The following is a 13,647-nucleotide window of genomic DNA, read 5'->3' on the forward strand; positions in this document are numbered from 1 at the left end:
AAATCATAGCAGTTGCATCCATATGATTATTGAATCAATGCAAAAACAATAAAACCCACAAGCAGTAGTAGTAAAATATATAAATAGTATAAAAGAACATAAAGTAGTAAATCAGTACGAGTATCAGATCTCCAAAGAAATCTTCGTATCCATAATATAAATCAGTATAAAAATTGTATAAAGCATCTAATCAAAACATCGTTAATGACTGTTGAAATCAAATTAATGTAGTAAAATTATATCATAATGCACACATGTCATCCATGCATTATATATTACGTGTTTAATGTATCACATACTTAATATCAGTATAGTGAATCAGTAGTATCAAATAGTATTAGTTTATATATCAGTAATAGTAATAATCCGGTGGTATGAGCAGTAGAGTAATACAATAACAGTAAATTTGTGCATTAATAAAAATTCATACAATAATATGAATAATGTCTCAAAATATGTATTTCAGTAGTCACACTAAACAAGTAGAAGTCCTGACTATTACGGTATTTTTTAGTGTTAGTAAACTGTTGGCTCAGTAAATAGAGTCATCACTTCTTGCCCGTCAGCAAACTAATGATCTTCTTATAACTCCCAATTAGTGTATCACATGAATTAGTATATAATAAAATCAAATCGCATTATTTAAAAGAAAGCATGTCGGCCCACCATCCTGTATAGGTCAATTAGTCTCTAACCAATGGGTCAACCAGTCTTTATTTCTTTGTTTCACATAAGCATATTGTTATCACAATACTATAGCAGTAATAGCGACCAGCTATTACTCAAGCAAATATCCACATCCATATTCAATGCATTGCAGCAAATAATATATAATTGAGCTTAATTAAAAAGATGCTAAAATGTCATAACTTTAAATAATAAATAATCCTATTAGGCAAAAATGCACATTTTCAAAAAATTATCAAATTATCAGGGATTGCATAAAATGATATTTTAATATTTTTATTCTACTACACTACTATTTTTAGATGTCAAAATAAATTTTAGCGTAGACAAAAATCAATGTATTTTCAAAATCACCCAGTGAAAAATCTCAAATAAATACTCAAAATGCTCATAATCATGATCTCTATAATATACAAAAAGTTACATGGCGAAAGTTTTGCCAATACAAAGTTATTCATGTTTTTCGATAACGGAAATACAAATTTTAGCAGAAAAATATCAAAAACACAAAATCTTTGAAATCAGAAATAAGATATGGATTCCTTACAGCGAGTCGAGCAATTATCCCAACTGCGTCGATGAACGAAAAACGCTCCAAATCCTCCAAGTCGCAAATCTCTTTTTCTCTCTCCTCGAAATTCTCTCAAATTTCCTTAACAACTCTCTGTTTGCCAAAAATGAGATGGGAATATGGCTTTAAAAACATCTCAGTGCCTTTAGATATTTTTGATAAAATATATTATAATTTTTTTCTTTTTTGCTCACCTTTATATTATCGCATTTTTGTATTCATTTGGCTGCAAATGTTTCTTCTCTTTACTCTTATCTGTATCATTTACCGTGCCAAAAATAAGCCTTTTCATCAATGCACATTTTATCCCAGTGACCTCAAATATGTGCCCCTTATCAAATTCATATGCTAAGCAGGTCTGTTTTCATGATTAACAGATTCTTTAATATATTGCTATTATTTTTTAATATGGCTTTCATTTCTTCACTATCTTAATGTTGTTTGTTGTATTAATTAATCTTTATTGAAGTATTTGTTGAACACATTGTCATTTGAGCATCTACTAAGCCATGGTTTTAATTTTGAAATTCAATGTCATTACAAAGAATACCATATGGAAAAAAAAACTCTAGCGCAATTGAACAATTGCAGGAGCCTTATATATATATAATTTAATATTAGGGGGAGGCACGCTCCTTTCTCGCGACTCGCAACCTCCACCGGCTTTCTTTCCCTCAACCAAATGGTCTACTTTGTATTTCCCTTTGCTCCTCTCTCGCAACTCACGGCCTCAAGAACAGCTTTCATTTTTCTTTCGCTCTTCTCTCGCCCCCAAATAGAGACTGCCCATGGCATATATTTATGTCTTATAAGCTCTTATTGTCATGTTATTTACATTTTTAATTTTTATCTTATAGCTCCTCTTTGCTCTGATAATGAGACAGCAAACAAATTTAGGCCCACCCTAAATAAAATTTCTGGCTCTACCACTATGTGCAAGCTTAAGAAATCTCTTTATAGGCCGAAATAAGACCAAGAGATTAACTTGTATGATTTTTTTTTTTTCTACTTTGCATTTGATTACATCTCAAGTATTTTTCTAAAGGAGATTAATGGTTTAGATACTATTATCCTCTTGTATGTTGATGATATGATAAGAACATGAAGGATAAAAATGAAGTTATAAATCTTTGAGTTGATATATCAATTATATTTAATATAAAAGATTTGGGTCAATATTATGAGAAATTTTGGTTTGAAAATTTCTATTTTTGTAATCAAATTTACATTGAGAATAGTATATATTATCTCAATAGGTAGAAATGGTATAAGAAAATAGAGTTTATTATTATTATTATTATTATTATTATTATTGGGTATAGGTTTATCATAAAGGTACGCATTTATGGTTAATTACATACCAAGAGAGATGAATATCTTGGGAAAACTCCTGATTCAATTAGTGATAAATATTTTTGAGATTTCAAAATTTAAGACAAGGATGTCATTCTAGAATTTTTAAATAGGATTGGCTCAAAATGAAAAATAATTCTTTCTAGATGCCAAAGGAAGAAAGGGAGTGCTAGATTTTATGAAGTTAAAAAATACTCCAATGTATTCAATGTTGGGCTTTAATGATTTGGGTTGTCATTTTATCATAAATTTAAAACTTATATTTTTTTTTAATCACAAGATTGAGAAAATGCCTAAGTAGTCAAGATTTATGATTTAAGAAATCAGTCTCAATCCCTAAAACATAATTTAGAATTAAAGAGCCTATAACTAAAGTAAGAATTAAAGAGAAGTAACTCTAACTTAAACTAAAAAAAAAAGTGGTGCTTACAACTTTACCCTGCTATGAGTTAATTAAGAAAGTCTAAGTCTTTCGGATTAATATCTTATTTGGATAGAATTACCAGCTAAACTCATATAATCGTTAAAAAAATATTTAATAATTGAAATTTGATCTTGCAATGGCAAATGGGTTCAATCAAGCCAACCAAATAAGCCACCAACTTCAATTGGGCAAACCAAATAGAACCTAGCAACTTATTTTTATAAAAACGGATCAGAGATTTAAACCTCTACAATAGAAAAATAAAATAATAACAACAAACAATCATTAAAACATTTACACAATTTAAATTCTAGAACACCCCACCATAGTTCTTCCCTCTGACATTATAAACTAAACTTAATCCACTTGCTAGGCAAAAACAGAACAGAATAAAGGGAGCAGAACCTTAGCTATTTGAATTTGTGAGACCAGGATCAACGGTAGCCAGTCTCTTCTCCCTCCAATTTGCTCCCCACATCTTAGCCTCTGCTACTGCTCTCTCCCTGTCAAAATTTTGGTTAAGGAAAGTACCTTTATCCTTCGGGGAGTCATCTCTCTCATTGGGAGGCACTTTCTGATCATCCAGGTATGTTTTGATCCTCTCTGCTTCCTGTCTTCTACCATTTTCAACTTCACCTCCTTGAAGACTAGGGTCATATGGATGGGATGCAAGGTAGGAGAGTGCAGTCACAATGTCTGTGACTGAAGGGCGGGCGGCAGGATGCTCTTGAATACACATCGATGCCACAGCAAGAGCTTGGTAGAGCCCTCGCATAGGATACCGTCCCTGTAGCGTTGGGTCGGCAAGCTTAGAGATCCGCCTCCGGTCATTGAACAAGGGCTTGACCTGCAAGCACCAAGATAGTGATGGGGTAAAGTGAAAATTGCTTATCCATTTCAATGTACTCACAAAGGCCATAAAGTAGGGTAGTAAATGAGCTAAATTTAGGGAGAGAGCTCAAGTGTTGTTCGGCTTAACTCATTATATAAATGAGCCAAAATTTTATATTAGGTTTTTGCTACTATCAAGCTGAACACGATGGAATAAAGCATTATTCATGTTTGGATCATTAAATAAGCAAGCTAATAAAAACTAGTAGAACTCGAGTTAACTATTGAGCCAAACATGATCAAACACAAACTTGGAGCTTTTTTGGCTTCCCAACAAGCAGATCAGATAGAAGCAATCAGTAGTAGTGATTTTCTAACCCCTTCTATTGTTACGAAAAGATGGAAAGGTCTCAAAAGATCTTATTTTTGCATGAAAAGAGTTGGAATGCATCTATTTATAACAGTGTGAGGAATAATTAGAAATTGTCTTTTTTTCATAGATCTCACTAAAATCATCCACATTAGAACTTTATTCACTATGTTATGCATAAAATGTTATCTTGCTATAAAGCAAATCCATCAAAAAGTCACAATTATAAGAAGTCTTAGGAAATAATAATGATAAGCCATAAAATTTGCAAAATATAACAAATGACGAGAAAATAATTAGCATAGAAAGATATAATATGCTCATCCAACATCAAGGATGCAGTAAAAAATAAAAAATTTCAAACTCACCCATAATATAAGATTTTGTTCTCCATGAGCTCTTGTGCTATCAAAGGCTCGTCGTCCAGTTATCAGCTCCAATAGTACAACCCCAAAGCTAAACACATCGGATTTAACCGTTAACTGCCCAGTCATAGCATATTCTGGGGCGCAATATCCATAGGTTCCCATGACCCTAGTGGAGACATGGGACTTATCATCCGTTGGGCCAAGCTTTGCAAGACCAAAATCAGATAACTTTGGCTGGAAATCTGCATCCAATAATATGTTAGCTGATTTCAAATCCCTATAAATCACAGGTGGACTAGCCACATTGTGGAGATAATCCAATCCATTGGCTGCACCAGCTGCAATTTTCATCCTCGTATTCCAGTCAAGAGGCTCCTTGTCAGGAGGAAGATCTGTGAATTAAATAAGAAAATAATCATTAAATTTAGAGCTTCACAAAATAATCTTAATGTTATTATGAGAAAAGGGCATGACAATTTGATGGCAAACCACTGCTATAGAACAAATTGAGCTGAAAAGCAGATGAGAGCCTTAAGTACAAAAACTTTAAAATAAAAATGCCAAATTGGTAAGCTAGAGCATAGTACGGAACAAAAGCCAATACATAAAGTGTATTATTTTACATTCCTACTGAGTGTCTCATAATATGTTTAACTTATTTTGCTGAAATCCTTTTTCACAACTTCTATTCATATTACCTTTAGTTTTACCCCTTTTAAATGTCTTGTGACTTATAAGAATGGGATGTGTTCTCTATTGATGTTCCCGATTTGGTCCAGTTCTGATCTAGTCAGCTTAAATGGTTTGCTCAAGACAACTGCAGTTGTCACTTGCAAGCCTATATATTAATTGCTCTAGGATTTACCTGCTAATTAGACTTTGGGTAACATGTTTCATGTTGGAGTTTCTTTTAACATACTTCAGTCCGTAGGATCTCAAGCAATAGGTGGTGATTTCGTGTAGCAGGTTTCGGAATCATTTGAGAAGCTTTGGAATTATCTGTGCTATGGAATTAGATGTTTAGAATTATCATTTGTGTTATCTGTTGAAGGTGTAGAATTCTCCTACAATAGGTTTGTTCAGGCTTTGCAATCACTCGGCTTGAGCTTAAGATTGAGTTTGACAAATTAAACAAGTTCAAGCTCGAGCTTGAACTTAATTCTGAGTTTGAGACTTTGAGTTGATTCATGAAAGAGAAGAAAATGATTTTAATTCAAGCATCTCTAATAAAAATTACAAACAATAAGCAATCATGAGAGATATAATAAGAAATCACTTGATATAAGGAAATAAGATACAATTTTAATGTTTTAAAAAATTTTATATTTAAACAACTGAATTATAATATATTAAATTATATTTTATATTATAAATTTTTTTTAAACAAGCTGATTCAAGGGCAAATGAGTCAAGTTAGGGCTACCTCAAACTTGATCATCAAGCAACTCACAAGTAATTTATTATGCTGACCCTGAGACAGGTCATCAATCGGCTTGGTTCAATTACACCCCTAGATGCCACTAATTGAAGATTGTGAGAGCTGCTACTTACAAATGTACAAGAATTGCTACTTAGGTGTCATAGGAAATTTGGAATTGGCTTATCTATAGCTATGTTCTACTTTTGGATGTGCTTAGCCACAAAATTCAAATGATCACTATAGTTGAACCATCTAAATTTAAGTTTGGCCACATATTCCGATTCAGGAAAAAAATTGAATGAAAAATATATAAATGAAAAATCTGAGGCATGTATGCTTATTAGCTTCTGATTAATGAAATAAGATATTCTTATTCTCACTTATGTCTATGACCATTGGAAATAAAGTTTTTTCTGATATGATACAAGTGTGAGAAACAACCTCAGGGGAAATTACAATCAAATTTTCACTTTGGAGGTCTATGTCCTTTTCTTTTACTTCTTAAATATTCTATTATTAATATTGCTAGAATTCAAATTTAGTTAAATATGCTACAATGAATTCAATTGCAATGTAAGAATTCAATTACTTGATCATTTTTTACATTTTGAAATTAATGTTAATTTCTTCAGAGTTATATGATAATAACATTATCCTTTTAATTCAATTTCTCATATTTTTAGGTTTATAATAAAAGAAGGAGCATTTATGTGTATTTGGTGGTCTTTGATATATGAATCATTATTTATTTTTGCATGTTCAACATTCATTGCATTATACTAGTTGCATTAAAAATCCTAAACTCTTAAGATGTCCCGCATAAATTTGGTATTAGGGTTCGTGGTTGCATTATCATGTCAACCAAAACTTGGACAAATTAATTTAGTTAATTAAAATTTTAATAAATGATGCAATCTTAATAGGCAAGTTACAGTTCCAGATGAGCATAGCTTTATATATGAGAATTAAAATTACATTATTACATTCGATAAGAGACATATTTAAGAAATTTTTAGAATGAATTGATAATATAGAATACTTCCTTGAAATTTATCTACGGGCTCCAAAAATTCGAACCTCGGCCTCTCCTGCTTGCGAGAAAGTTTTAACAAATTAAATTCCGAGGTAATTTTCAGAATGCATATTGGGTTTGAAATAAGACACTACCCAGAGATTTTACCCTCATTTTGCGAGGATTTTATGATATGGATTCAAGTTTCCTATAGGCACAAGCCCTTATAGTTAATTACTCATCCCAATAGCGAGAGAGAACTTTCAATTAAGGCTAATCATCAAACAAATACGCAGAGATACATAGTATCTAGTGCATAGTAACAACATGTGTTGATATTTGAAAATTTAATATTTAAAATTAAAAATTTCACCATCTTGCACTTAAAGTGGATGGTGGGGGGAATGATAATGAACACGATCAAGATCTCATAGTTTCGTCGTCTCGGGCATGGTTTAAAATTGCGCAATATGAGGCTCGCCTTGAGGCCCGCCTTTGCGCAATTCCAGTAAAAAACGCCTCGATGCTTACGCCTCGAGTTTTTTTTATGAGGCTTGCGCCACAACTTGGTTGAGGACCGAATTGAGACCCGCCTCGCCTCAGTGGCATGAGGCTTACACCTCACGCTATATATATTAAAACTTAAATAAATCTTGAAGTAAATGCACGATATTGACCTCTATAGGAGAGGAGGAAAGGGAGAGAGCAGTTCATCATAATGATGATTCAAATAAAGAACCCCTTAGTGATGACAGCGTTGATGACTTATGAGTTCTTATGTGATATGTCATTGCTATTTGTTTTTGGAAATTGGAATTATATGTTAATGAAAAGAATACTGTGATTTAGGAAAGATAGAATTTTGAGTTGAACTATATTTCATGTTATCTTATTATTGGGATATTTTGATTTCACTTCATATCTTATGTTTTTTTATGTTTTATATTATTCACTCATTAGTATATAAAAAATTTATTATTTTATGTTTACGCAATCTTTTGATTTTGAGGCTTACGCCTCAAAACGCCTTGAGGCTTACGCCTCGCCTCACGAATGAAAAACGCCTCAATACCCGAATACGCAATTTTAAACATTGGTCTCGGGTCATGGTCCTTTGTCTACTTAGTCAGAGATGGTAGTTGACCCAACCTGACAGAAGGATCCTTATCGGCAGCCATGGGTTACTTTGTCCAAAGGTAAATTATAAGAAGGGGAGGGGGGATTTTTTCTAAGGGGACAAAACAAAATCCAGCTAAGCTAACAAAGGGCTTTGTGCCATATCAGTTATATCCTATCGATTCATATCTCAAGGATCTGACGTCATTGAAGAATATACAGACTGTGACCATAACCGTAATACAATGGAGTCATTGGATTAAGCCACTAGGTCAAAGGGTCGCGATCGTAATTATTAACCACGCGGAGCCATCCGTCCAAACCACGGGTAATTAGCGGAGCCGTCCAGCAAAACCACCAATCATAGGACCAGTGGTACGCCCTTACTGGCAAGAGACTGTTTGAGAATGAATATCAGTGATATTCTCAACCAAGCATTAGCTCTTTGTGAGTTGCAGTAATTTTCAAATATGTCCACCTTGGCAAATTATTGCGAAGGATGGATGGTTCTGCTTAAAGCATTTTGATGGTTGATTTCAATTAGGGGTGTCAATATTTGACACGATCAGAAAACCCGACTCAAATCAGACCCAAAAATTTCGGCTTGGGTTAAAACAGTTTGTGAAACGGGTTGGGTTTGGGTTTAACAAACCGACCAGTTTCAAAAATCGGGTCGGGTTTGGGTTTAATAACCTGGAATCCAGCAATTGACTGGGCCTGCCCGCATCACCCATGCCAGCCCGAGTCACCTGCCCACGAGTCTGCCAGCTTCACTTGCTCGCGTCACATCGTTGCCTGCCAGCGCGTCTGCCAGCGTCACCACTCACCCGCCCGCGCATCTCTTCGGAAACCACTGTCGCGACATTGCATTACGGGTCGGATCTAGTTGACCCGAACCTGAAGCGGGTTAAATTTGGGTATGAAAAATTGACCTCTTTGCAGAAATGGGACGGTTTCGAGTCAATACGAATAGTGTCAGGTCCGTTTTGAGTTCAACCCGAATTTGACCCGCAACCTAATTTTGACACCCCTAATTTCAATTTTTAAATATTTCAGGTTTTAAATTTTTTTTGGAGTTTTGAGTTTTCATAGGATTTTGAAGTTATTTGAAAGTGTAGAGTCCCTGCCGGTTGATATAAGCATTCAACACAGCCATCATCAGGGTAACTTGAAAATCACTTGTATCTCTGTAGGAATGTGGGAGGTATTTTAAATAATAAAACGTCCCACTCCAGTGGAAATTTTTTGTCAACACGGCCATCATCGGGATATTTATGGGCATTTTCATTTCATAGATTGAGCCTTGTCGACTTTGTCTACTCACCGACAAAGGATCAAGTTTGTTGCTAGTTGTATGCATTTATTAATGAATTTTCTTGTTATAGATCTTGAAGGCCTAATATTAACATATTAAAACAAATATCTCCATCAATATCGTGGTCGCATATCATTTGTTAGTACGAGCCGTGCCGACTCATATCTACTCGCATAGAAGGATCGGGCTCGAACTTAAATTTATCATTTGACCCACGCAGCATCCTCAGACGTCGCGTGTGTACCCATAAAATGCTCGACGGGGCCCATGTAGGTATATATCCAACATGTATACGGGTTAATGCATTTGCGTGTTTATTTTCATTTGTATGTATACATGCTGCATTGCACGTGTGAGGGAATTTTGAGATATTTGACGCTCATCAACTGTACAGGCAACTGCCATTTGAATGTGTGCAATACTCTATTTGAGAGCTTGTAGACGTCTGCCTTCTATAGCTTGTGTGAGTGTTGCAGATCTGGTGGTGTTGTATTGCACTACAGGTTGCCTCCCACATTCCCACATTATCATAGATAATTTTAAATTATGAATGTGCTTAATTAAAACTAATGAGAAAAATTCAATTATTATAGCAAAGTGTTATAAATGAAATTTTAAAAACTTACACATCATACATTTAGCATAAAATGAAAATAATCAAACGTATCTCTTTAAGTATCATATTACCTTCTAGTAATATTAGCTAATAACTATTAATATCACACATTAAAATTACATATTATATACACTATTATATTCATTAAGTCATTTCTCTACTAAGTTGTCATCCATCGTATTAACCTTTCACTTTTTTAGAAGAGGTCTCGTTGATTAAGAATACATCAGTTACAAATGACATCAATGCCAATGTTTAAAATTGCATAATTGGGTATTGAGGCGTTTTTCGTTCGTGAGGCGAGGCGTAAGCCTCAAAATAAAATAAAAATTCGTAAACATAAAATGATAAATTTTGTATATATTAATGAGTAAATAATATATAAAACATAAAAATACACAAGATATAAAGTGAAATTAAAGTATCTCAATAATAAGATAACATGAATACAACAATATATCGATCTATCGATGGTCCAAGGGGGCGCTGCCCCCTGGCGGGGTTCGACCTGACAAGCTTTTTTATAGACCTATTTTAAGAGTAACTTTGAAGTTCTGCTTGTTTTTAAAGTTCGTAAGTTGTTTGTATGGAAATATATCGAGCGGTACCGAGCATGTACCTAACAGTATCGAGCATGTACCTAGCGATACCTAGCGGTGCCGAGCATGTAAATTAGCTCTTTTTTTTTTAATTTTTAGAGGCGGACGTCTCTCAACCGTGAGGCGAGGCACGCCTCAGTAAACTTGAGGCGTACGCCTCAAATCCTGAACTCATTGCATGGGCTTTGAGGCTTAAAGGGGCGAAATTGCGCTGAGGCGTGCCTCTTATTGCGCAATTTTAAACCATGATCAATGCAGCTCAATTTGAGGTTTTCAATTTAAGGTTATATATATAAGTCATTAACAAGCCAAACACAATCGAACAAGGTTCTTTTTGTCTTCACATCGTTAAGAAAATAAGCTCAAAATTACAGTTCAATATAAAATAATTTAACGAATGAATCGAGCACGAGCTATTGGCGAATGACAAGCTTTTTTTATAGACCTATTTAGGATGTTGGGTAGTTTATAAATATGCCTCCATTTCTAAAGGCTAATGGATCCTTGACTTTGTGTTTTCAACGTAAATCATTTTTAGGGAGCTTTTTGAGTTGAGTTCAAGATAATCGTCTATGATCTCAATATCTAATTTAATGAATGAACCGAGCACGAGCTATTGGCGAATACAAGCTTTTTTATAGACCTATTTAGGATGTTGGGTAGTTTATAAATACGCCTCCTCCATTTCTAAAGGCTAATGGATCCTTGACTTTGTGTTTTCAACGTAAATCATTTTTAGGGAGCTTTTCGAGTTGAGCTCAAGATAATCGTCAATGATCTCAATATCTAATCTTTGTGAGCTGCCTCTTACAATCTCTAAGGAAAGCTTGTAAGTGCATTTAATTATTTATTTCAATATTACCATTAGTAGAGATCGTATTTCTGTTTATCAAGTCATAATCAATAGGTCACAACCAAGTTTGAAGAGAACTTTGAATTCATATTTTAATTTATAAACCTTAGTCATTAGGCCAAATGGTTGGCTGAAGCAAATTATGGTACTCTTGCCATTAGAATGATGATGGAGCAAAAGCTTCAATTACTCGATGATTGAAAGAATTAGAATTGTGATGCTAAGTTCAAAGTAGTGGAATCCTATGTTGGCAAAGGGCTTAGGTATGGTGATAGGAAACACCTGTAGACCTCAAGTATTTCCTATCAATCTTCGGAAAATAGCAAGCTTCTCTACCAAAATCCACACAAAATTACAAAAACACTAGATAATTTGTATTAATTGATGAAAGGGAAACGGAAAATAGCATGATACAATTGATCCTCTATTCGAGAGGAGGATCGATCTCTCCCAAATCTCTAGACACCGCTAGAGCCCAAAGAAAAACCTAAATCTAGAAGATCTCAAATTTCAGTCAAATTCAAGAAGCCCTAACCCTAGGAAAACAAATTATTTAATGCATACAAATCAAAAGAAAATTCTTAAGCAGTCCCTACATTCAAATTTCCCTCTCAAAACCCTCAAAAACCCTTCCTAAAATGATCGTTTGGCGCTTGTGGTGCGGTCGGCCATGGAAAGAGGCGGAGGTTCCGCCTCTGTTCCGCCTTGGCCGGTCCCGCGTGGACCGGCTGGACCGGTCTAACAATACTCCCCTCCCAAATATTCATCTTGTCCGCAAAGTGGAAAGACGACACACCCTCCATTCCTTCATCACAAACGAAAAGAACCTAAAAAGTTCGGTCCTTACACTTTTGACTCGGTGTATACCTCTCGGCACATCAGAAACAGAGCCCCTTCGCCCTCTTCTCCTGTAATTATGTCTCTGTGAGCTTCTTGAAGTTTTCCCCAGGTCTTTCTCCTGCATTCTTTTCCTTCGAAGTCCCCCGAATAGTATCCGGTGTTGGCTCCTTGGATTTCAATAAGGTGGTGGTCATCCTGTACGAGCCTCCTGAGCTGTCGCCTCCCGTCTCTCCCTCCAGGTGTCTTTGATCCTCTACCAATTGAGCTAGCTCCAAAACCTCTCCCAAGTCACGAGACTTCATTACTCTAACTGCTGCTCGAATCTCTGGTGTCAATCCCTTCAGAAAGTTTCCCTCTAGCACTGTCTAAGTAAGGCGGTCCAATCGGCTAGCAAGGTACTTGAATCTCTCCCGGTACTCCGTCACTAAACCCTCCTGTGTGCTTGTAGAAGTCTCCTCCCCTGCCCGTTCGGAAACATTCTACCAAACAATCAATGAACTCTCTCCAACTCCGTATGGGTCGTCGCATGTTACTCCACTAATACCAAGACAAAGCCTTCCCTTCTAAACATAGGCCCGCCGCTGTCAGTCCCTCCTCCTCTGTCAACTCATTGACAACAAAATATCTTTCTACCTTGTAGATCCACCCATGTGCATCCTCCCCCTCAAAGATTGGCATCTTCAGTTTCCTCATCCTCGGGTCACACTCGTTTCCCCTAAATCCTCCATAACCTCCCATTCCTCGAAGCAAAGGTGCTCCCCAATTGTCATGATCTTCCCTCCGGCCATCATACCCAAACCATTCATCAAAATCCGCTCTTCTTCTTTCAAAATCAGCACCCCGATGATCGAAATCATCCCCTCTCCTTACAAATTCAGCACCCCTTCTTACGTAGTCAATGCTCATCTCCTCCCTAGAAAGTGATTCTAGAGGAGGCATTCCGTCTTCTCCCTCCAGGATCTCCAATTATGGCTTTTCCCTTCCCCTAGACATGTTAGGGTTCCCATCTCTTGCATGGCCGCCGATAGTTTCCTTTGCTTCCAATGTCACCGGTTTGGTTTTGGATTCAAGCAATTTCTTCAACATGTCTTCCGCCACGACGAACTTTTCCTCTATCTTTTCATTGACAGATGCAATCTAAATTTAAGAATCAACCATCTTTTCCTCAAAATATGCTTTGTGTTGCCCAAGTTTTCCCTCTAAAACTTCCACTTTCCTTACGGCCATTGGTTCCCCTTCGATCGACGTGCTCTGATACTAATTTGATAGGAA

The 13,647-nt window shown here is 35.6% G+C and overlaps 1 protein-coding gene across 1 annotated transcript in view; it reads right to left on the bottom strand.

Moving 5' to 3' along the window:
• Window positions 1-3,233: 3,233 nt before the first annotated feature.
• The window catches only part of LOC110098817 (probable serine/threonine-protein kinase PBL7), a 24,053-nt gene continuing 13,639 nt past the window's right edge, over window positions 3,234-13,647 (bottom strand). Inside the window, exons 4-5 of the mRNA XM_020825753.2 lie at window positions 4,605-4,996; window positions 3,234-3,882 (exon numbers count right to left, since the gene is read on the bottom strand). Of these exons, the coding sequence (XP_020681412.1) occupies window positions 3,442-3,882; window positions 4,605-4,996 (833 nt within the window). The 3' untranslated portion in view covers window positions 3,234-3,441. The remainder of the gene's footprint in view (window positions 3,883-4,604; window positions 4,997-13,647) is intronic.

The sequence above is a fragment of the Dendrobium catenatum genome, unplaced genomic scaffold (assembly GCF_001605985.2).
Source record: "Dendrobium catenatum unplaced genomic scaffold, ASM160598v2 fragScaff_scaffold_249, whole genome shotgun sequence".
Lineage (NCBI taxonomy): Eukaryota > Viridiplantae > Streptophyta > Magnoliopsida > Asparagales > Orchidaceae > Dendrobium > Dendrobium catenatum.